The 22,919-nt window shown below is 36.1% G+C and overlaps 1 protein-coding gene across 2 annotated transcripts; it reads right to left on the bottom strand.

Moving 5' to 3' along the window:
- Positions 1–203: 203 nt before the first annotated feature.
- cldn15lb (claudin 15-like b) lies at positions 204–22,919 on the bottom strand. Of its 2 annotated transcripts, XM_028792263.2 has the most exons (6): positions 22,798–22,919; positions 21,051–21,306; positions 9,364–9,528; positions 3,542–3,623; positions 2,945–3,055; positions 204–619 (listed from the first exon to the last, which is right to left on the bottom strand). In XM_028792263.2, the coding sequence occupies exons 2-6, from the start codon at positions 21,268–21,270 to the stop codon at positions 541–543; spliced, it is 657 nt and encodes a 218-aa protein (XP_028648096.1). In that variant the 5' UTR covers positions 21,271–21,306; positions 22,798–22,919; the 3' UTR covers positions 204–540. The 2 variants fall into 2 exon arrangements, with proteins under 2 accessions (XP_028648096.1, XP_051778691.1); XM_051922731.1 differs by lacking the exons at positions 21,051–21,306; positions 22,798–22,919 and adding an exon at positions 16,561–16,950.

The following is a 22,919-nucleotide window of genomic DNA, read 5'->3' as shown; positions in this document are numbered from 1 at the left end:
TTTAAATGGCACCGTGGTTAAAGATGGAGGTTACTTAGATCAGTTGATTCCCACGGTAAATTATTGTGACCATTTAGGTCACTCATTAAAAATTAAGTCAACATGCATGTTGTGTGTGTGTGTGTGTGTATATTTTTTATTTATATATATTATATAATATATAAAAATACCTGTATATATTCAAATGAAGAAACATTAATAACTTATTAAATGTATTTTTATTGAAGTCTCAGACACTTGCAAATTAAAACTAAGCAGTTAAGAGAGTTAAATTATATTTTACTCTATTATTATGATTTCATTTGTAAAAATTAATTAAAACATTACAACAATTGAGAGCCCAAAACAAATCTTTCCCTTATACACAAAGTGAGAGTTGCCTAGGATTAAGTGTTTTTTTTCTTTGTCTGTAACATGGTGGAGACAATCATTTTTGGCAGAAAAAAAAAAAAAAAGTTCCATGGAGCATGACGTTCAAGTAAACTTCTAAAGAGCAAGTTATCAAAGTAAAAAAAGGTAAAAACATTGCAAACCAAAGACTTAGACGTAAGCCTTGTCCGCTTGAGATGTTGGCTTGTAAATCTTCTGTTCATTGCTGGGTGCTGAATATTTGTACGCCCTGCAAAGATAAGACACCCAACAGTTTCACCATGTGTCACTAAGATTTATAATGAAAATTTCTAAAAAGCAAGTGGAGGACAGCTTTCTATACACAGTAAAACTTGATTCAGCATCAGAGTGATGGATTTGGGGAGTCTACAACTGTTTTATTTTTATTATGTTTTATAAAGTCCAAACAATGATTTAAACGAGTTTCTGTGGATTTTGACTGCAGAACAGTGATATAACTGCCCCTTTTTGCTAACAAAAAATAGTATGTTCCATTCATTTTCTGTAGTGCATTTACTGGTTCACTACTTGAAGGGACCGAGGAAGTGTATGCTGTTGAGTGAAAGTAAAATATATTCAACAGTACAGTACCAAAGTATGTCATTTATGAAAGACTACTTCCAAAACATATGAGACACATGCCCATGGAGTAGTATTCTCTATAAAATAAATGGTTACAAGAACTGTCTGGAGCTATTTTATTCCTTTAGTTTGGTATTTACCCCAGTCCCGCCTATATATGCAGTTTGCTCTGCAACAATAATGGCATAACAATCACATTATGGGGGAGTTGGGGAAATAATAAGAAGCAGCATGGATTGTGATGTTGCTTTAACCTTGTATAAGTACCCTTTTGTCACTACAAAAAACATCACTTTAAGGCACCCTAATAGTTCTTATAGCTTGGTTCTTGTAATTTTTTTTTGTCTGAGATTTTTTTTTTGTAGTGCTTTTGTTATGAAATCAGTCTGTTTTTAGATTCTGCTTTTGCATATTGCTTGTGACAACTCTTGCCTGATTATTTTTTCCTCATCTTACAGTATATGACCTTTTGCCTCTAGAGAAAAAGCTGATTTTCAAGCCTGTAACTGATGGTGCTTTGAAGCAAGGCTGGCAGCATGAGTCTTAGTAAGTTTGAAGATTGAGATAACCTAACTTAAAAAGTAATATACTGAATAAGTAAAAGAATTTTTTCTGTGATTCAACAAAGGAAGGAAAAGGGATGAGAATAAGATCATAGACAATGAGGTAAAAATGAACAGTGCAGAGGCACAAAGGTACACAGTGCCAGGAAAATATCACTATCCGAACTCCTTGAATTTTTACCCATTCCCATCTCAACATTTGACTTCAATAAAAAATAGTGTTGAATAGTATCAAACACAGATAAGGTGGGGTTAGGGTGTTGCTCAAGAGCCCAATGGAGTAGAGTCCCTTCTGGCATTTATGGGATTCAAATGGCAACCTTCCATTGCCAGTGCCGATCCCTAGCCTCACAGCCACCACTCCGTGCTCTGGGTTAGGGTAAATAGGATCAAAAAAGGGGTCAGAAGCTGAGCTGTATCCAGTTCCTGCAAAATAGTGCCATTTTCTTTTTCATGTGAAAGGTCACTTGTAGGGTTCACTTTAATACAACATCTAACTGTTGACATGAACAAACCCTACAGTATGCTGTGCCATCTTCTTGAATGACTGCAATAAACGAGGGGCTTTCTCTGGTTGAGAGTGTCAAAGGAGTGGGGCATAAGATTGCCACAAAGATATTCATGGTCACTAGCAACTATACCTTTTTTGACTGCAGAATACTAATGGAAGAAACACAGCTACTTTTTTTTTTTTTTTTGGAGTAAAGCTGGTCAGGAGTAAAGTGGTAGACCGTTTATTTCTTATTCCTAGTCCGTGGCATAAATAACTGGGGATTGTTCGTTTATAGATGCTACATCTACTATAAGATCAAGCAATGTTGTATTAGAGAGAAGCCTTGCAGCCTCTTAATGATGGACCTTGAAATGCTTGGTTGCCTTCACCTGGGATGTGAGGTTTGTTAATCTATGGACAAAAGAGATATTTTGTGTGTGCTGTCCTGGTTCCAGAAAAGCCTTAATTTCCATGGCCTTTATCAGTCTGTTGTTAGCATATATTTTCTTTTTTTCAGCTGTTCTGTTTCCAATATTCTTAAATCAATTTGTATAAAATTTGTCTTAAATGTACTTGTATATAGTGCCATTCTCAAAAGACTTATTTAAAAAGAACAACTCAGTAATGCTATACACAGCACCATGCAACATCATCATTCTTGCACACATCCATATTTGCTGTAAAACTGACAGATATTATTAAGTGATATAAACTCTGTGCACTTCTTTTAATGTTATCATAAGTTAGACTAAGGAAAAGGTAATTAGTAAATGCAGGATGTAATTCTTTCTTTTTGCATTCCTTCTCTTGTGATTTCTTTGCTTAGGACTCTGAGCTCCGTCAGATGCATCTTAATTTGTTTCTTGGACTAATGTATGACAGCATTCTTTCTGTTTAACATATTAATAACTGTTACCTTGGGGAAGACTTCCTTGATTTCTTGAAAGAACAGCACAGAAAGATGCCTCCAAGAATTGCCAATACGGATCCTGCCCAACCAATGTAGAGCCCTGATCCCAGCTCATATCTGAAAGCAATTAAGTCTGTCATTACTGTGTCCTTTGCTTTCAGTCACTGATACAACAACATAAACTTCAACACATTACTTATTGCATAGACCAAATAGAATACTGAAAAAGAGTCCCACCTCCAGTTGAGTAATGTGGGTGGCTTCCAATTGGATCATTTTTGGTTTCGCTGCTTTACCTTACTTCTTCAAAAATTACATTGCTTATAATCTACTGTACAACTCCCCAGAATTGACTGTGATTCACTTAGAATCTCCCCCAGGATACTCAGTTTGTCAGTACTCACTAGAGCAAAACTGATCATACAAAATAATGGGTGTAATAGAAGAAATTGCTATAAAGGTGCAAATTAGAAAGGGTACAGGTAAGCAGGTGTAGGTTTACTGCATTAGTTATATTTTTACAATAAAGAGAAGACATTTTCTTCAGATTACCCTCTTCATTTCCCGTTCTTCATTTGTTCATAACATGTTAAGTCTGCTTACCTAGATTTTCCATGTATTGCACTGTAAAACTGCTGAATGACTTGTGCTGCATACCAGGAAACGGCCGCCAAGGAGCATATACCTGCAAGGACAAAAAATAAGTGATAAAGGAAGAATTTGTCTCTAAAAATATGTAAGTATAGTTTTTATGTTTTAAACATGCAATAGCATCAAACCAATTAAGACTTAAGATATTAAAATTACGGTGGCAACGTTGTAGTGCTGTTGCCGCGAGACCATGGTTTGCATCCCGGGTACACCATGCATAGAGTTTGCATGTTCTCCCACTGTCCAAAGACATGTAGGTTAGATGAATTGGCTACGCTAAATCGGCTATAGTGTGTGTTTGCCCTGTGACGGACTGCCTTCATATCTAACGTTTGTTCCTGCCTTGCGTCCTTTGTTAGCTGAGGTATGCTCCAGTAACAACTCAGCCCCCAGTGGACCACTTTTGTTGAAATTCTTAAAGGAAATTTGTCAAGACAATTCAGTTTTCTTTGAGTTATCTTGAAGAGATTGATCAGGTAAGTTAAATGATCTTACTAACTGTAAAAGTAAAAAGTGCAAGCAAAAAAAAAACAAAAAAAAAACAAAGGATTATTTAGATGTGAATGATGCACCATGTGGCACAGAGCAAATAAACATGTAGTCAGTACTATTTATTTTACACTAAACCAAGTTTGTAGCTCAATTATATGCCGATTTTAATGATTCACTGTTTCACTTTAAGTATAATTTACTGGGGTGGCCAATCATCCAAGCAAATAGGGATTGTCCCCATTTTAGGCGATGTGTAAATAACTGAAGAACATCAAGAAATGTCCCAGTTTTAGCAGGATGCCCATCTAATAAAATATTGCTCTTCTGTAACAAACATCCTCACAATATACATATAACAGTATGTACAAAGCTCCAAGGGAGACCACCAAAACTCTGACAGAAGAAACCATGATTAAGAACTTGTGTTAAATTTGAACAGCATTGCAAGGATGACAATGAAGCAGACAAAGCCAGCCAGTACTGCCATGTATGTTTCCACTTCTAGCACTGTGTGGAATTATATATGTTCATTTGTGAAAATTTGTTTTTATTTTTCCATGCCCTAAACCATTACTGCTGAGGATGTGATAAAGTAAGCATTGAACAAATGAACATGAGCTTTAAGAGTAGGCATACACGCTATGCAAGTGTCCCAGTTTGGGACTTCAAAAATCTGGTTGCTCTGTAATTTACCATCATATTGCCAAATACACCAAAATACAAATAGCAGTTGCACAGCACCAAAATGTTATGCCCTGCATACATTTTCTTACTTGTTAGTTTGGGTTATAAAACAGATATCAATTGGAAACAGATGGAAATTGTCCAGTTTTGCGTCTCTTGCCAGACCAATCTCTCTATTATATAAAAAAAATCCTGGGATGAGACGTGACTTTTTCAGAAAGATACTTTCATGTCCCATGAGACGAGACTTTGTGCCAAGAGACTTAACCACCCCCAGGGGTCGGAAATAAAAGACAAAGAGTAGGATGACAAAGTAGATTGTTGTAAAGAATTCAATAATGTTGGCGTGATACACATGCAGAGCAGGTTAAAGATAATGAAAGTACTAAAATTCGAAAGTCTCAAAAAAATGATAGTAAAGATCGCATTAGCTCAAACAAATGGAAATTATTACTTGGTGAAATAACGTAACAGCGAAAAGAGATAAATGTTTAAATCTGAACAAAATATTCTAAGTCGGAGACATGTAGATTGTCTAGTTTGTGTTGCCATCAGGCAAAAGTAGTGTTTTTTCTCAATGAAGAGGCGTATCCGCGAGAATTAAAAGATTTGTTGTTTGGTGAAAGTGAAATCCACATGCGCGAGCGGCAGAAACGCGAAGTGGCTGGTGCGTAGCGCAGGCCGGGGGTTTGGCAAGCAAAGCGAGCAGGGGGCAAAGCCTCCTAGTTGTTTAATAACAGCAAAATCATGCTAATCATTACTATACAATACCATGCTATATAAACTTATTAATTAAGCATAATATCCTCCAGTTATGATAATTTTTCAGTTGTTTAACAAATTCAAAACTTATGAATTACCTCCTTGCCGTGTTTATGATTATGTCATAAAATTGTTGCTCTTTTATCTAAATGGAAAGTTTATACCTTAATTAGACCAGAAACCTAAGCAATGAATAAATATATTAATGAAGACACAGCATTTGGGTTTACTTAACAATCCAATAGTCCCTTCTTTTTTTTTTCTTTTGGAAAGAAGGCTGGAAGGCTACTTCCATGTACAGTATCAATTACTGAAAACTGTAAGATCGCAGTGAAAAATACTTACCCTTTTTCATTAATATCATCATTACTTAATCGTGTTAAAAGTTCTGCGTTTTTCACTAAAGTTGTAAGACGTTTGTAAATTAATATGGATTAAGGAGGGTGTTTAATGGAAGATGTCATTTAATACATCCACTGGTCATTATTAATAAAAATCTATGATGTATAGATTAGCCACAGCCCAGGTGGATTTTCAGTCTTTTTTAAATTATATTTTTTGAGATTTGTTAGGCATTTCTATACTGGTGTATATATAAACAACACTGATTTTCTCTAATGATTTGGACAACCATGTGAAACATGTTAGAAATGTTCTTGTTTGCAAAGCTTAAGAACTTTGAATTTCATGAAGTCTCAGTCATATTACTGTGATATGACACAGATCAATACTCAACAACTGTCTTGGCTTGAAAAATGGACATATTTGGTAAGTTTGTAGGTTTTCCTCTTTGTGCCATAGACTACAGTACAATGTAAATTGCCGATCCTGGCAAGATATAATTTGATTTTTAAATGTATCACTTGCGAACACAATTTCATGCGGCAAATGCATATATAGTATGTTTGTGAATAAATAACTTTGACTTGAAAAATACAGAACTTATCCTTTACGCATAGATCAGGCTCACGTTTTAACAGTGGTAAATTGGAAGCATGTGGACTGAGGCTCAGGGATTTGTGGATTTCACTAATTTCTATTGTCATTTTATCTTGAATTTTAGTAATATTATTTATCCAATAACCATGTTAACCAAAATGATACACAAAAAATTTATTTGGTTTATAGATGCTCTGGAATCTCTTGATTTATTAAAAATTAATAAAATTTATTATTTACCTCTTCACCAATACTAGGTTACACTTACCCCACAAAACAGTTAATTATGGAAGTTGGCACATCAAGTATTGGAATAGTGGCCATATTTTCTCAAAAAATTAATGAGTCTAATAATTTGCATGGTTGAGCCTTTTTCCTCACTGTAGCCAAACTATATTATGATGTGAGTATTTAGGAATTACTGCCTATAAAGTTGGCTTTAGAGAACTTAATTTCTGTGTACTGTATCATATACACTGATCATAAACATGGCACAGCTTTCAAATGCATAACAGGCCAAGTGAATTTTGTTCATTAGCCTGTTCAATTTTGTAATTATTTATAGACAGGCAAATAAGAGCAGGATGGCTGATGCATTATCACATAAAATTGAAAACATCCATCCCCCAAAGCAGTGTTTAGCCGCTACTCTACTAATCAGTCCTACAAAATTAATAAGGAAATTACTGATTCTAGTTCTTGCTCAGTCCCACTGCGGGTATCAGAGGGGAGAATTTGTGTTCTTACTGAGTTTCACAGAGAAATACTGGAATGGGCACACTTAATTAAAATATTTTGTCTTTCTTACATTAAACCATTGTACTCTTCCAGAGGTATTATTGGTGGAAAAATGTGCGTCAAAGAAATTCATGATTATGTGCTGGAATGTGAGGTTGTTTGTCAGAGCTAAGACATCTTTGAGTCTTCCAATAAGTTCATTATAGCACATCCTAACCACTAATAAACCATGGGCATTTACTTGTATGGTTTTTATCACAGATCTTCCTCCATCTCAACAATACAATATAATATACATTATTGCAGACCAGTTTTCCAACAGTCATCATTTTGTGCCATTAAAAAAACTCCCAATGGCAAAAGAAATGGCAGATACTTTCATTGCAGATGTTTTTGGGTTACATGGATCTCTTTCTTCAATAACTTATGATCATGGCCCGCAATTTGTTTTTGGAAATTCTTTTAGAAGACAATTGGCTTTACTTTAATTTTAACTTTAGGTTAATGGATAGGCACTTGCAAAAATGTCACCTTCACGAACATTTGGAGTTCTGTTTTGTTTGTGGCAGAATTTGCACTTAATGTTCTTTATCATTCACCTTTTAGTATATATTAGTATATCCCCCTTTGAATGTCTTCATGGATACAAACCAAATCTGTTGAAACTGGATTCATCAGTTCATTAGATTATGGGACAGTTAGAAGCTTGATTTGGGGACTCTAAAGATGGAGGAAACTGTGTCAAGCAATTTGTAGATAGCAAAATATGAATGGCTTCAGAGTTTAGGGCTGATGTGGCTTGCCACACAAGCCATCCTCCTTGGAGTTCTGTCTTAAAAACTAGCTCCTCCGTATATTGAGCAAGACCTGACTTTGTAAAACGTTAGAACTATGTCTTATAAATTGGCACTTCTGTTCAATTTAAAATTTATCCAGTCTTTAATCTTTGAGTTTAAAGCCAATCCTTTTTTCAGTTCCACCTTGTGCATGTGGAGAGTCAGAATGATTATTGCATCTTATATTCAAGCTGTTGTGGTTCTAGTGTGGAATATTTAGTGCATTAGCAGGGTTGTCGAGTTTCCAGCACAAAACCCATTTTTGACTTCAATGTACTAAGATGTGAAACCACTTTTGAGCTGTTGACTTCATGCTTAAGAACTTTCAAAATTACATCTTTCAAAATATTTTGATGTTATGAAGTTTTTGCATTTTAGAATTCATATTCCTTGATAAAAGAACAAAATATCACACTTTGGTTGTTTTGGCTTTAAATAGTGAGATGTTTTCATAGATATCTGAGTTTTAAATGAATAAATGAGTTTCTTTCTTTCTTTTCTTTCCCTCCATTTATCACTTGCCCCTACAACTTCTGCTCCCAACATCCACCTATCCAATTAATAGAGACCCAGTTTATCTAATTTTATGGCCACAGGTAAAAGGAAAATATCCAGTTAATATCTGACATAAGACGGTGACCAACCTTGGAGGTGGGTCCAGTCCAATGCAAAACACATTTTATACACATGCTAACACATGCTAATTTAAAGTTGGAAATAATCTCAGTGTCCCCAGGACATGTATCTTCTGTACTGGGAGAAAACCCATTCATTTTGATAGTGAATGGACATTGAGCGCACGTCCCTAGTGTTATGAGACATAAACAATCACTACGGCACGATGATGCAACTTCAACTAAAAATACACTAATTTTAACTAGTATTAAAAAATACAAACAATTCAATTGTAACCAAGCAGGGTTCTTTTTTTAAGACCATGCCTGAAACTTAAATTCTTGACCTCCTTAGTAACAGGGAGGTTAATTAGTTTAAACAGAGCTGAATCATTTTCCTTTTGAGGTTGTAGGCACAAAAAGGAAGAAATATCCAGCACTGTTATCACTGACACAACAAGTGAGCTTTTATCTAGACACACCCTTCATAGTGCCTCCAACAACTGAAATGTTATGTTAGAGATATCTGCTTCAACATGCAAACTGTCCTTGGTCGTTTAGTTTTAACCAAGTCTAATACACAAAACATTTGATACATTTTAGAATTATTTTTCTGTACTGTATTCCTCTTTTAATTATTTAAATCATACATGTGTATCAGAGGAAGCATCAAACACAAAAGTAGATTGGATGCTCCATCTTGACCTACCTCCGACAATAAAGAGCGTGCCACTGGTGACAGACATTTTTCCTTTAGTTTGCTCATCAGAACTTCCGATTGTAATACACTTCATCCCAAAAAGAGCTGTAATGACACCAATCAGGCTCACTACCAGAGAGAGAATCATCAACGCACGTGTGCCCTGGATATACCCTGTAAAAGTGAAAGAAAAAGATTCATCATTTGTGCTGAAATGGAGGTAGGAGAAGTGTTTTTGTTGTTGGGCTTCAGTTACAGAAATCTGATTGGGTATTTGCAAGTCATCTCAAAAGCATTTTATAATGAGAACAGAGGTGTCCAGGTGTGTGTGTGTTAGTGGTTTAGGAAATTTTTTTTCTGGTCCCAGGTACAACAGAGAGCAAGTATCATTATTCTACTTTATGGTCTTCAGTATGCCATCAGCTTTAAGCACTACACAAATCTAAAGAAGTATACTATACAGGAACATACACAAAGGAAAGTTTTACTTTATGCTCTTAGCATCAGTAAGTGAAGTAAAGATTTATCTTGCGTTACTATTCCCATGAGGCCAGTGCACTTTTTCCTGAAACACTAAGGCAAGGTATCACGAGTGTGTGCATGGGAGACAGTTTATTGGCTTGAGTAAATGTTATTTCAAGCAGAGCCAGAGGTTGGTGCTATTCTCTGATCCTTTCTCTCTTCCTCCCTCTGCAGACTGACTGACTGCCCTACCACCAGAGATGTCATCTCCAGTATCTGCCTTCCTGGACCCACACCATCCTGTCGTCACTCTTCATAAACCAGCACACCTGTTTCTTCCCTCAGTTCTGCATTGGTCTCCCGTCTGTAAAGACATGCTATATTTTTCTCTCACAGCTTCAAAAGTAAACAGGGTTACCAAGGTGGTACCGCAAACCTTTTTCTGTGTTTTTCTCTCCTTTTTATTAGCTCTGCATCAGACTGGTGCTGTTGAAATATTCAGCATATGACAGACTTGTCAGTTATGCCTAAAGAAAAAAATATTTTATCAGTGAAATGAATGGCACAGTTAGTGCAGTGGTTAGTGCTGCTGCCTCACGGGTCCAGTGGCCTGGGTTGAAATCCTGGCCTGATCACTTAATCTGTGGGAACTGAACATTCTTCATAAGCTTTTTTTCAGTTTCCATCCCCCTTTCCAAAGACACATATATTTGGTTAGCTGGCAGTTCTAAAATGTCCATAGTATAAATGAGTGTAAGTTGTGAGCCATATGATGGGCTGGCACCCTATTTAGCGTGGGTTTCTACTTTGCACCCAGTGCTCATTGGCTCTGGATTCCTGTGTACCTGTATTGTAATAATAAAGTTTGAAAAATGTAGAATGTGTTTCATGTGTTGTTGATAGGATTTGTTGAGCAAACATTTTGCAGTTTTTATTTTTTGTTTCCATCCGTATATGCTTATTTATGATCCACTGAATTTTATCCCCACATCACATTTATTTAACTTTTTGGAGTGGCTGAATGGAATGCAATTCAATATAAGGAATGCCATACCATACCGTTTTCTTAGCCTGCTTATCCCTGAGTAGGGTCATCGGGGAACTGAAATCTATCCCAGCCAGCATAGGGAGCAATGGAGGAACAGTCTCTTGGACAGGGTAAATAAACACACACACACACACTTGGGCTAGTTTACCATCACCAATTCACCTAACTTATATTTCTTTCTACTGTGATAGGTAACCAGAGCACGACGATGAAATCTAATGCAGACACGGTAAGAACATGCAAACTCCACACAGGAAGGCCCTAGGACATGAACCCCGATCTCCTTACTGCAAAGCAGCAACACTACTTCTGCACCACTGTGCCACCCCCCTGTCAGGAATGCATCAAATATAAGGTATTACTGATGGAGCTGAATGTCATCTTGATCTTCTCCAACTCCTAAGGTGGAAAGCCTTACAACACTAAATTTGAAAACACCATCAAGGAAACTTTCGAATACACCTTCCACTACATGGAAAAGCAGCTACAAGTATGTCTGTTTCAAAGAAGCATGGAATTATTCTGTGGAAATAGCAGGTATTTAGAAAGTTGTCTTCTTAAGTGTTTTCTTGCATCACTCTGTCCAGGAAACACCTGAATATACACAGTTGTTAGAGCCACAACCAGATAGCCTTATACAGCTGAATGCAAGGTATGAAGTGTGTGTGTGGTCTGTCTGTGCTTTCTCTAGTGCCCTTTTACTTGTCCTTTTTCACATCAAAACCATTTGATTCTAAACTTGCAGCGGTGTTTCAATTTAACCAGTTTATAGCTAATATATTTTCCTGGCAACAGGCAGTTGCAAAGTTTTCAGTTTGCCTAACTTTTACATTTATTTTGCTGTATTTTTACATCAGACACTGACATTGTCAAAAAGTATCATGATTATCTTATGCTATTAAGACGGATCAGACACCACCATCCTATTGTTTGATTTTTGTGAAATTAACAATATGTAAACTTGAAAGACTTGTTAGTCATCAGCAAAGGGGGTAAGGGAGGCAGAAATTACTATTTAAGCAAGTTAATGTTAACAATCGAGAAATCTGCACACATAAAGAAAAATTATGGCATGGATCCACCAGAATTTTAATGGTGAAAATGCCACTTTAGGTGCCACATTATATGCTGACTTTGTGTCGCTTTCTTTTCTTTTAAGAAGATCCAGTTATGTTTTCAATACATGGTGCTTATCAAAAGACAGAGTAAATACATTAAAATAAGAAGAAAATCCTTCAAGATGGCTTCATTTTTTTTTCAGAAATCTATTACATAAATGCTGTGGAAATGCTAAGATTGTGACTGTTTAATATTTCTGCTTAAGAGAGATGCCCATGTTAACAATATCCTTGAGAATTTAAAATTGATGCAACTTGATGCACTACGTTTACAGGACCTGGACAAACCGTTGATTCCATTGAAATTTTAGATTTAGGGGGAGAATAAATTAATATACTGTAATTTTAAAGTAAAAATGTAACCTTTGCTCACCCTGTTTTATCATGTATAAAAAAATGGTTTTGACTGGGTTCTCTATTTGTATTGTTCTCTTTGTATGATTGTGGAATTTTATGTATTGGTTTCAAAACATACTAGTACTTGCTATGTAATTCTCATGTTTAATTGAATTGTGTTCTGATGTGGTGTTCTGTTTCCAAATGAAATGAAAAAAAAAAAATTCATGGTGCTGTAAATTCTTAACAAAGTGGGGAAACCACAGATTCAGACTGTTACCAACTAAAAGTTTATATAAGAGGTTGCAGTAGCTATTAAACACAAGCAAACAGTCAACCTTTATTTTATGTAGTACCTTTGCCTAGTGAATACCACTCCAAGCTATTTTACAGATATGCCTGTGTGGTGTAACAGTTTAGATAAATATTTGTTACAGGTAGAGAAAGGACAGGTTCTGTGACTTGTGTAGGGACAAACTGTGGGTCAGAGTATGAAATTGAACTGGGACTCTTGTGATTTAGAGCTACTATGGTACACTAGACCACTCTAATCAACCCCACCACCATCCCAAAATACACTACATTTTAACATTATGGAATACTATATATCCTGGCTATACTGGTGAAGGCAGGGACCTACCAATATTTGTTCCAACTTATATGCCACATAGTGGTTTTCATCTGTTTTGATCACCCTTTCATTCTGATCCTGTCTATAGTGTCATGTTGTAAAATCACCTACCGTGAAGACAGAGTTTGTTGCTCTTGTTTGATAGTCGTCTTTCCAATGGAGTAATGATACAAAGCTCTCCTAGGGTTCTTAATGCCTTGGCTACCTGCCCAATGTTAAGCTTACTAAGTTACTTGCTCAACTGAAAATCCCTCCTTTTTTTGTTGGCACTCTCACTCACTCCATCTATCTCAATCATTTTGTATGAGGGCTACAGCTTACTGAGCTTTAATTGTCTACAGCAAACAAACTATAAACCAGTAAACCCTAGCTGTTGGTCTTGAGCAGGTGTATATAACACATATGACCTTGCCCTTGACCTTAAAAAATAGCAGTGTCCCAGAGCAGGTGTTAAGTGTCCTCCTGTCCTAAGTGGTTAAATTATTAGCATTTTACACCAGAACGGCTCCTTGACTTACTCATAATACCTAATCTCTCATGTTGTGCTAGCTCAGTAATTTAAGTGGAACCAATGTAGACACCTTCATTGAGGCAATTTTAATGTCATAGCCACTGACATCCTATGTTGTCATGCTCCAGGTGACAAAAATATTAACTTTTTTTTTGGATTTGTATTATTTTGATAAAAAAATTAGTCTAAAGAATCCTGGACTATAGTCAAATTTCTAGTGCCAGTTGTAGCTTGAGCTAGTAATGGTGTTCGGTTTGAACTGGAAATTACCACTTACACAGAGGAAGCTAGAAAAACTAGGTTTTTTATCCATTGTAAATGAATGTAGAGAAACACAAGTATTAAAAGCTGTAAAAGTAATTGCTTCAATTACCCTTCACTTGGTTAAGTAAGTAAGTCGAAATCATGATTATCTGGAGAATTGGTAGAATTTTACCTACTTTATGCGGTTCTCTCAGGCAGAGTGTGTTCAGATGCTTTTCAGTTCAGCTTTTATTGTTTTTTATTTTTTTTAAGAAAACAGTGACTTGCATTTTTCAAATAGATAAATGTGGCCTTCCCAGTTCAAAACAAAACCTCTGCCCACAGGTCCTCCTAATCCATCACATTTTTTATTTCTGTAGTACTTCAAGTCACTTAGCAAGTTTTTCTGTGCACAACAAGTAAACATAACAGGTAACTTAACTTCAAAATTCCAGTTGTAGTGATGCACCATTTAAATGGTGGTTCTGATATTGTGCCCAATGCTGCCACCATAAACGGATAAGATGATCGATCGATGGATAAGCATTTTTAAGAAATGCTACATATTAGAGGTGGGCGGTTTCTGTTTAAACAATGACAAAATCACAATGCGTCCTGAGTTTATAGAAACATAAAGGTACCAGAGTGATTCTTGTGTTTTTATATTTTTGTACTGTGTGCCCTTCTGTCACGTTTTAATTATACTTTTGTTGTGGAAAACCGGACAGGCCAGATGCTTTTGTAGCTTCTGGAGTTCAAAGCCCAGTCTTCAGAGCTCAAAAAAGTATTTAAAAACCCAGCTTGATCTGATAAAAGAACATTCCTTCAGGTTTCTATAGCTTTGGACAATCAGCACTAGCAAAGCTAAACATTTACTTGGAGGCTGGTTTCAATCTCTTCATGTTAAGAATAATATAAATTGCATAAACTGACATAACACTAAGTAACACTGTCACCATGTGGTTCATAGAGTAATCCAGAACATCAAATTGCTTGGTTCAAAAATGTATTTAATTCTTCATCAGAACAATCAAGAAGTGTTATTTAAAAAGTGCCTTTAATAAAGAAAACTAGTAGAGAGTTATAAAGACCAAATAATATAAAAAGGATAGATTTATGCCTTGTCCTCACGTTTCTGCCTTGCACTCGATGCTTGGAAGGATAGGTTCCAGCTTCCCCGTGATCATGCTTTGGATAAGCAGGTTTAGAAAATGGACAGTTGGATAGATTTATGCCAGTTTTAGTGTGATCCGATTTCTTATATTTTTTGTAGCACTTTGCACAATAATTTTACAGTTTTAGAGAAAAGTAATTACTTTTGTGATCATATTTGAGAAGAATGTCGGTTATGATGCAGCACCTTTCAGGTGCTGAGGGTATTTATGAATCCTGAAACCATCCTTTATATAAACCAAAAATTTCCGGTAGCATAACCAAGTGTCTCAGTTTTGACCTTAACACATTGCAGGTAATCCTAAATAGTGGTTCAAAGCCAATGCCCAGTTTCTCTCTTTCACTGATTTATGGAAATGGAGTCTATTCTGATGCAATTCAACTAGCCTAGACACATCAATATTCTGCTTTTTCTAAAAGTCACCCCAAGTTATCTGACATCATCATATATCTTGTAAAAAGCTAATACTGAGCCTTGTTGCACTACAGAAAGTTTGTGCTTCATTCTCTTGTAGAAGAGTACCCTTTTAATTGGTTTCATAATTACTTATAAAACCGAAGTATAGTCTTAAAGTCATAATATTAGAATGTGAAAGTCAAATAGAAAAAGTACAAACATAATGTAAAGATTAATCAATAGTTCTATTACTGACTACAAAAGGCTGCTATTTTTTGATGGTGTAATTATTATTTTTAGATTTGCAAAACTTAGAACTCATAGGTAGTAGCCCCAGCTTTTTACTATTATGGCTCCAAGCCCAGTAGACTGAGAAAATGGAGCCATTACAGGGGTGGGTCATAGGACAGAGAGAAGTATGAAATGGAGAACAGCATAAGACAAAGAATGAAAGAAGTATCGATGTACATCTAACAGGTTTCTTTATCCAAATTACCACTATCATCAAGGCATTTTCAGGAACTAAAACAATACAGCTATGTTACAGCATGGGCTGTTAAGCAAATTTTAATCAATCCGAACATTAACTCTTTCGCAGACGGTATTTGTTCATTCATTTTCTGAACTTACTTCTCCAAATATATACCATTTTGAGGATTGAATCCAATCCTGGAAGGTCACAAATAATGTCAAGGGCATTTTTATTAGGAAAATAAGAGAAAACTTCTGATGAGTCCCACCATTTATTATAAAAAAGTTATTTACCTAAAAATTTTCAAACAGCACATGAAAACTAAGTAGTTTCCAAATTGTTGCCAGGTTTTTGATTTCATATGTTGTGAAACTGGTGCATGAAAAAATGTTTTCTAACATTTTTTGTGAAATTTATTCATAAAAATTTTCCTCAGTTTGTATTAGCTTAATTATCTACCCATCTGTTTGGTAAAACCCCACACTTTACAGTCAGCTGTAGGTTTTTTTGGCAGCGCTATGCACAAGACTGAAATCAGTGGTGAATAAGAGTGGTACAGACTTCACTTATTATTTAATTTATAAATATTATTATTTATTATTTTTTTAATTAAAAGTTTAGGAACAATTGTACTCCATTCATATACAAGGTGTGGCCTGAGTTGTGTAGAATTAGGCTCCTTGCTTTCTCCCTTTTATTTCCTGAAATCTGCTCTGGTCATTTACCCTTTCAGGCATAACTTATATTCAGCTATTACAATTATGTTTCACCGAAGTTTTCAATCTCATCCCACCCTGCCATCAATGGTTACTCACCTTCAAGATTGAGTAGTGTATTGAAGTTCTGGCAGTTAGTTCGGCCAGTGCTGTCCTGGACACAGGTCTTCCACAGATTCTCATAATAGTTGGTGGTTGTAATCAACTGGTCATAGTCTGTGGACACTTTCCAGTAACTGTTCATCAAGCAGGCAAGAGTGGCAAGCCAGCCTCCCACACTCAGCAAAAATCCCAGTAATTGTATTCCAGTTGACATGTTTACTTTTATAAAGATATTCAGATCTCTAAATATGTTTCAGCAAAATCAATTTAAACGAATGAGTATAAGAGCTGAAAATATGTCCCGTTTACGCTGGGATCTGTTTCCTGTGCTCAGATGGAGCCCTCTTAAAATGTGTCTGTCCTGTCTGCCGTTTGGGTTGGATGATACTTTGAGCTTTGCACAGAGGCTATAAAATGATAAGACAACTGCTTCCTCTAGTAGTCATAAGGAGTGGCAGGTGAATTTACAGGTCAATTACAACCAGAAACGGGAGGGGGTTAATGGTTGCTTGGGAAATCAGTTCAATAAACTTTATTGAAGTTGCTAGTAGACACACTGATAATTTCTGTGCAAACTGAAAAGCTTTCCTGAGATATCTGAAAAATAAAATAAATTAATTTCTTTTCCTGTGGAACATATATATAAGAATTATCACTCTAATTGATATATTAGTAAAAATTTGTAAATGAGCACCAGAAAAAGTGTGGTATCAATAAGAATATGTAGGCTTTCTTGCACAGACGTTATAGTGTCTTGAGGAGCCAGACCACCTAGGGAAGTCTTGCACAAACACAATGGTGACCATGCTGGGGATTGAGCTAGGTTCTCTGTGCTATAAAAGGAGCAACACTAAATACTGTGCCATGATGCCACTCATAAAATATAATTTCATTCATCAAATTTTGTAATTTTTCTGGATGAAAGTCAGAAAAGAACTCTGGATGGGATTCTAATCTATCACAGGTCATATATTGTCATACCAGGCTTATTTAGAGTTGTCAACTATTCTATTGTATACTTTAGAAAATGTTATTTTTTGCCACATGTAAAGCTAAAAAGTTCAGGCTTTCAGTATCTTCAGTTTGTATACCAGTATATATCCTACAACATGAGACTGTGTGTCCTTTTAGCAAGATGCATTACCTATAAAGATTTAACTTGAGCAAAATATGAACTTTCGGAACACCAAGGGTAGTGATTCCTGCCTACTTCTCTTCTTTCTAAAAGTGAATATGTAATAGTTCAAAAGGTTCAATAAATCTATGTCTTGTGGTTGTTTCAGGCTTTATCAAGAGTAGTAACCATTTTATATCAAACTTTGCTCCAAGTTTAGGTCACACAGTAAGTCAGATTGTAAGATAAAAAAGCATGTAGTTTGTTGTCCCATACCCAAGACACAGTTCTTGCCACTTGAAGAGTGCACTTTCATTAGTGAATATTCTTGATGTGCAAGGATTACTACTCCCTGAGTTTAGGATGGAACAAGCAGTAATGCCAACAATAAAGCTGAGAGATGAATGTTATGTTCACTTGTAAGACCCATCAGTAAAGGTCAGTTGATCACGATGGACTTCGAGGGTTGCAGGGTTTAGATGGATTAAATGTAATGAAAGGTAACTGTAATGTGTTATTAATATGGATCAAGAATAGAAATCTGACACTACACTTAGTATGACATGGAAAAGTCAAATAAATTCATGAACGTAAAGTTGTTTAACAAACTAAAATTTTCAAAAACACAAACACAAAATAGCCCTTAGACTTCAGATTCTATGAATTTAATAGATCAAACTGAGATGACTAGTAATGAGGAGACATTTAGTACCGATAAATCATTCGGCTAGATTTTGTGAGTGGAAAGTGAAATGTTTACCTGTTATTGTTTTGGTGCTTCTTAAATATAGGGTAGTATGGTGTTGCTGTCAGTGGTTATAGCTGCTGCTGGGGTGTTGTCTGTGTGACCCCATTTCCTGCCATGAAGTCATTTTAATCCATTCCACTGTGACCCTGATATGGATTAAGAGACGTGATCAATAGCGTAAAACCCTAAACCTAACAGTGGTATTCAACACTGCTGATTTTCAAACTGGCCAGAGATTATGGTAGCTCCAGTGTACTGTTCTATGTAAATGACAAATTTCCATCATTTGTGGTTTATAGTACTGATTATCAATACCTCTAAGCTTCTCCAGTGAGATGCACACTATACAGCAATTAATTAACCTGATTTTCACAGATCCACACTGAGCATTCCTTGTGACTGAGATTTTCACACAATTTTGTTTTTGGAATGGGCAGAACTTCAGGGATAGTTCAAGAGAGAAAGAGACACAGACCATCTGGCTAGAGTTTCACACATTTTTCTACAGTGAGAAAATTAAAATCAATGTATCATTATTTCAAAAAATTGTGCTATGGCACGCCACAGGCCTCATGTATAAATCTCCTTATGCTCAGAAACGTGCGTAAGCAATTTCTTATACAAAAGTTGATATTAAAATACATGAGCTTGGCATAGAAATTGGCTTAGAGTTACAGAATGTTCCTATCATCTGTAAACCCTACAGACTTTTTTGGTGTTGGTATTTTGGCATCTCCACGCAGCAAGAGAATGACCTGAAAGAAAAATTTGTTTCATGGCATATTTCATTGACGTGTCAGTTACATTCCAGTGTCTGTCTGTCCATTCACTTTCTTAAACTGGGTCGTTGCTGGGTAGGCTCTAGTTTCCCCATGACCCTGCGCAGGATAAAGCAGGTTTAGAAAATGGATGAACTGATGGTGATCCACAGCCATACTTTCAGATGAATCAACTTCCTGCTGTTATGCCAACAGAAAACACCTGGTAAAGTAAAAGCTACTGAAACTAGCTACGGGTATTCTTCCAACGTTTCTGAAGTGAAGCTCACTCTTCCAGTGTATCTTCAGTTGTGCCATGATATGTCTCACTCAGTGATCCTACATTATCTTTGCAAGGCTGTCTTTATCCAATACTCCAGAAGTATCTGCCTGCCTTCCAGAGCCTTCCCAGGCTTGTAAAATGTGAAGGGAATTTTCCGAGGGTTTGCGTAATGTAAAGTTCAGCATACCTGTGTGACATTTTGCTATCAATCACCCAACCATTCCCTCTCATCTTTAGGATAATATGCTGGCTGCTACAATATATGTTTGCACACATGACCACCTGGGTATTGATGCTGTGATATCACTTGTGATTCACATATGAATGCTCATCTACACGTGAGGCAATGATCTTTATGTGCATGACGATTTTCATGAATGCGGCTTACTTTAACATTACCTTACATGGAGTAGTGAGTATTGTATTAATCTGCTTATTATCACATGTATTGTTTAAAGTTTGGTGCAAAATATACAAATATTTGCTATTGTAATGCTGCATTTCACATGTACCATTACACTTTCATTACTACATTTCTGCTAACAGAGCATGGCTTCTCCATGTAGATGGAGCGATCACATAACTGACAAAATATGTGATGAATATTATCACATCTCTTCCAGATCAATATCTTTTTATGAGCTCCTTGTTGTGCAGTTTTTCTACAAAAGTCTACCTTTTCCAGGGTGTCCGTGATGATATCTGCCTGAATGCCATGTTCTGGCAGCTCCTAGTGAGATTGGACAACTTGTATGCTCTGCTAAATCCCGGTAAAGTGAGAGTAGGGCTAGAATTGTGTCACTCGAGATTTTTGAGCGAGTTGCGACCATTTTCTTACTCAGAGAAATTTGGTAAATAAGGACGCAGTTCTCATTTTAGGACCCATTCATGCAAGAATTCAGAAAAATACCAAAGTTTTCACAAATGTTTTCTCACAAATGTGCCAGCTTAGCTGAACCTGCAGAGCAAATTGAGTTGTCAATTAACTTATTGTAACCTGCACTAATTGTAATGGGAGAGGAAATTGAAGTAAAACAGGAAACCACACAAATATGGGGAGAATGTGGACACTCCACACTGAGTAACTGGTTTGAGCTCCAAACCTGGGTAATTTGGATTGTGATACAGCTGCAACAAGCAGAGTGCACCTAAATAATTGGGCAAAGTTTTCAAGTGCATGAGAAACTAGCAGGTGTCAACATGCCAAGTTAAACAATTCAGTAGCAAGCAAGAGACACCAAATGCTCAAACACAGCTAGATGCTTTAGAGAAGAACCCACATGAATGTATAGGTGAATCATGGACATCCTTGCCGCCGAATTTCTGTCAAAATTTTAGCTAAAGGAAAAGGAGGGGATAGAAATCCCTAAAATGGCATGTCAACTTTTGCATTTTGTGGTAGAGGTGGGGAAAAGTGCAGACTTTAAAACTGATGACTAGAGTTTTAAGTTTCATCGGCTAAGAAGTCAGTGTTGGCCTGAACCCACTGCTTCTTTAGTTGGTAGGGCAGACTCACAATATAATGTCATTACATACATGGTTGAATCTGTACTCAGGAATTGTTGGCTATGCAGGAACACATACCTTCAAGTCCCAGAACACTGGAAAACCATTTGCACTGGATGGATCCAGATGAGGTGGCAGCACAGTTCATCCATAGGCCCTCAAACATCCACGTAGCAGTAATCACAGATTCTGACATGCTGGAGACTTTCCAGTTGCTGGAACTGGTGCAGACAATTTGTAGTATGAACCCCAGGAATGAAGCCAGAAAGCCTGAGAGTTGCAACGCCAACACGCTCATTCTTTCTTTTTTAACCAAGGGTACAGCTATGGGCACCTGTGAAGACGGTAATAGTTTAATTATCAGATAGAAATGAAATATTTGGGTACTTTCCTGCATTTCTTGCTTGATCTTGTATGATGTAAATAGTTATTTTAATCATTCTAATAATACCTGTTATTTCACTTTGACATACTGTGTAATGAATTTGTATATTTAAGCACGTGTGACTGTGCGGCTGTTTTGACTACACACATTGATGGATTAATCTGCTTTCAGGCAGGCTTTTACCAATCTATTAACAAGGAGATCAAGAATATGGTGCTGAAAATTGGGCCATAATCTGTCAATGGTCATATGTATGGTTTACAGATAACAAGATAATGTTCATTTTATAGATTGCCTTTTCTTAATATGCATAACCATAACATGCTTTTCCTTGCCCACTCTTATTTAATTCCATATAGTCATTTTGTGCACAAGTGCAAGATTTTTCCAAATAAGGTTGCTTTTAACTAACATAACACATTCTATTATGACTTCAGTAATGTAATATTTTAGAAAGCCACTACAATTTATCTTCTACAGTACCTTTCATAATCATCATGTTTGAAAATAGCTTTAGAAATTAAATGATCTCTAATGTTTAGTTTTTATAGTGATTTTCAGTATAAGCATAATTGTGTAACTCTCTTCAAAGCGCTGATCTTTACTCCTTATGGTGCCTTTCACAAAGAACAAAATGACAAAGAGCTTTAGAAGGTAGTTCATCTTTGTCATAGTTCATTTCGTAGTGAGCACAATCAAATGCTGCTTTTCAAAGTAATCTTGTTTATCCAGTGACTTCAAGCAGGCCTTATCATATCATGCATTACAAAGCATCCATCTATTTTCTAACCATCCTGTCTAGTTGAGTACTGAGAAGGTTAATTTTACATAGCTGATTTAATAGTAAAGTGGTTTTAATACAGTTTTTATTTCACCCAGCATGATCATAAAAAGAAATACAGTACAGATAGCTTTGATGTCACCTCATAATGAACATCATCACGAAGTGCTGCCTAAAGAACACTAGCACTTTATTTCCCATATTACTTTTCACAGTACTATCATTAAATTATTGACAAAGGAGTGCTTTCACAAAATAAAAGTCAAAATCTGTACATCTCGTGCCCCCCATTTCCTGTGATCTCGGACATGTATAGTATCTCCATATGAGAAGCACAAAGATCTAGAAGTCTCAGTCAGTGCCGCTTCTGTCTTTCCCTTGTGTATCTACATTTGTCTTTGTATGTCTTCATATTGTAATATTAAGAGATATTTTATGCTCTTTCTTCTGCATTTAGTGTAATTTATTTATTATATTCAATCCCAATATATGATTCCATATACTGAGGCACATTAAATATTTTAGTATCTGTTGTTTTTTTATTGCTGTATAATATACATGTATTCAAATTTAAAATACTATGCAGTTAAATATACTGTGGAAACTCCATTGTACAGGGTGTTATAATAAAAAAATGTTTTAATTGAAAATCATCTTACCTGAATGATCTGGTGCTATGAGGAACACGAGAAATACACGAGACTGGACATATTCTTGGAATAAATGGTCCCAACGGTGGGCCAAAGACCTTAAACACATGATGTCAAAATGCTAAGCAAAC

This window comes from Erpetoichthys calabaricus, chromosome 2, assembly GCF_900747795.2.
Source record: "Erpetoichthys calabaricus chromosome 2, fErpCal1.3, whole genome shotgun sequence".
Taxonomy (NCBI): domain Eukaryota; kingdom Metazoa; phylum Chordata; class Cladistia; order Polypteriformes; family Polypteridae; genus Erpetoichthys; species Erpetoichthys calabaricus.
Note: the sequence above shows the minus strand (reverse complement) of the source record. Positions and strands in the feature narration are given on the sequence as shown.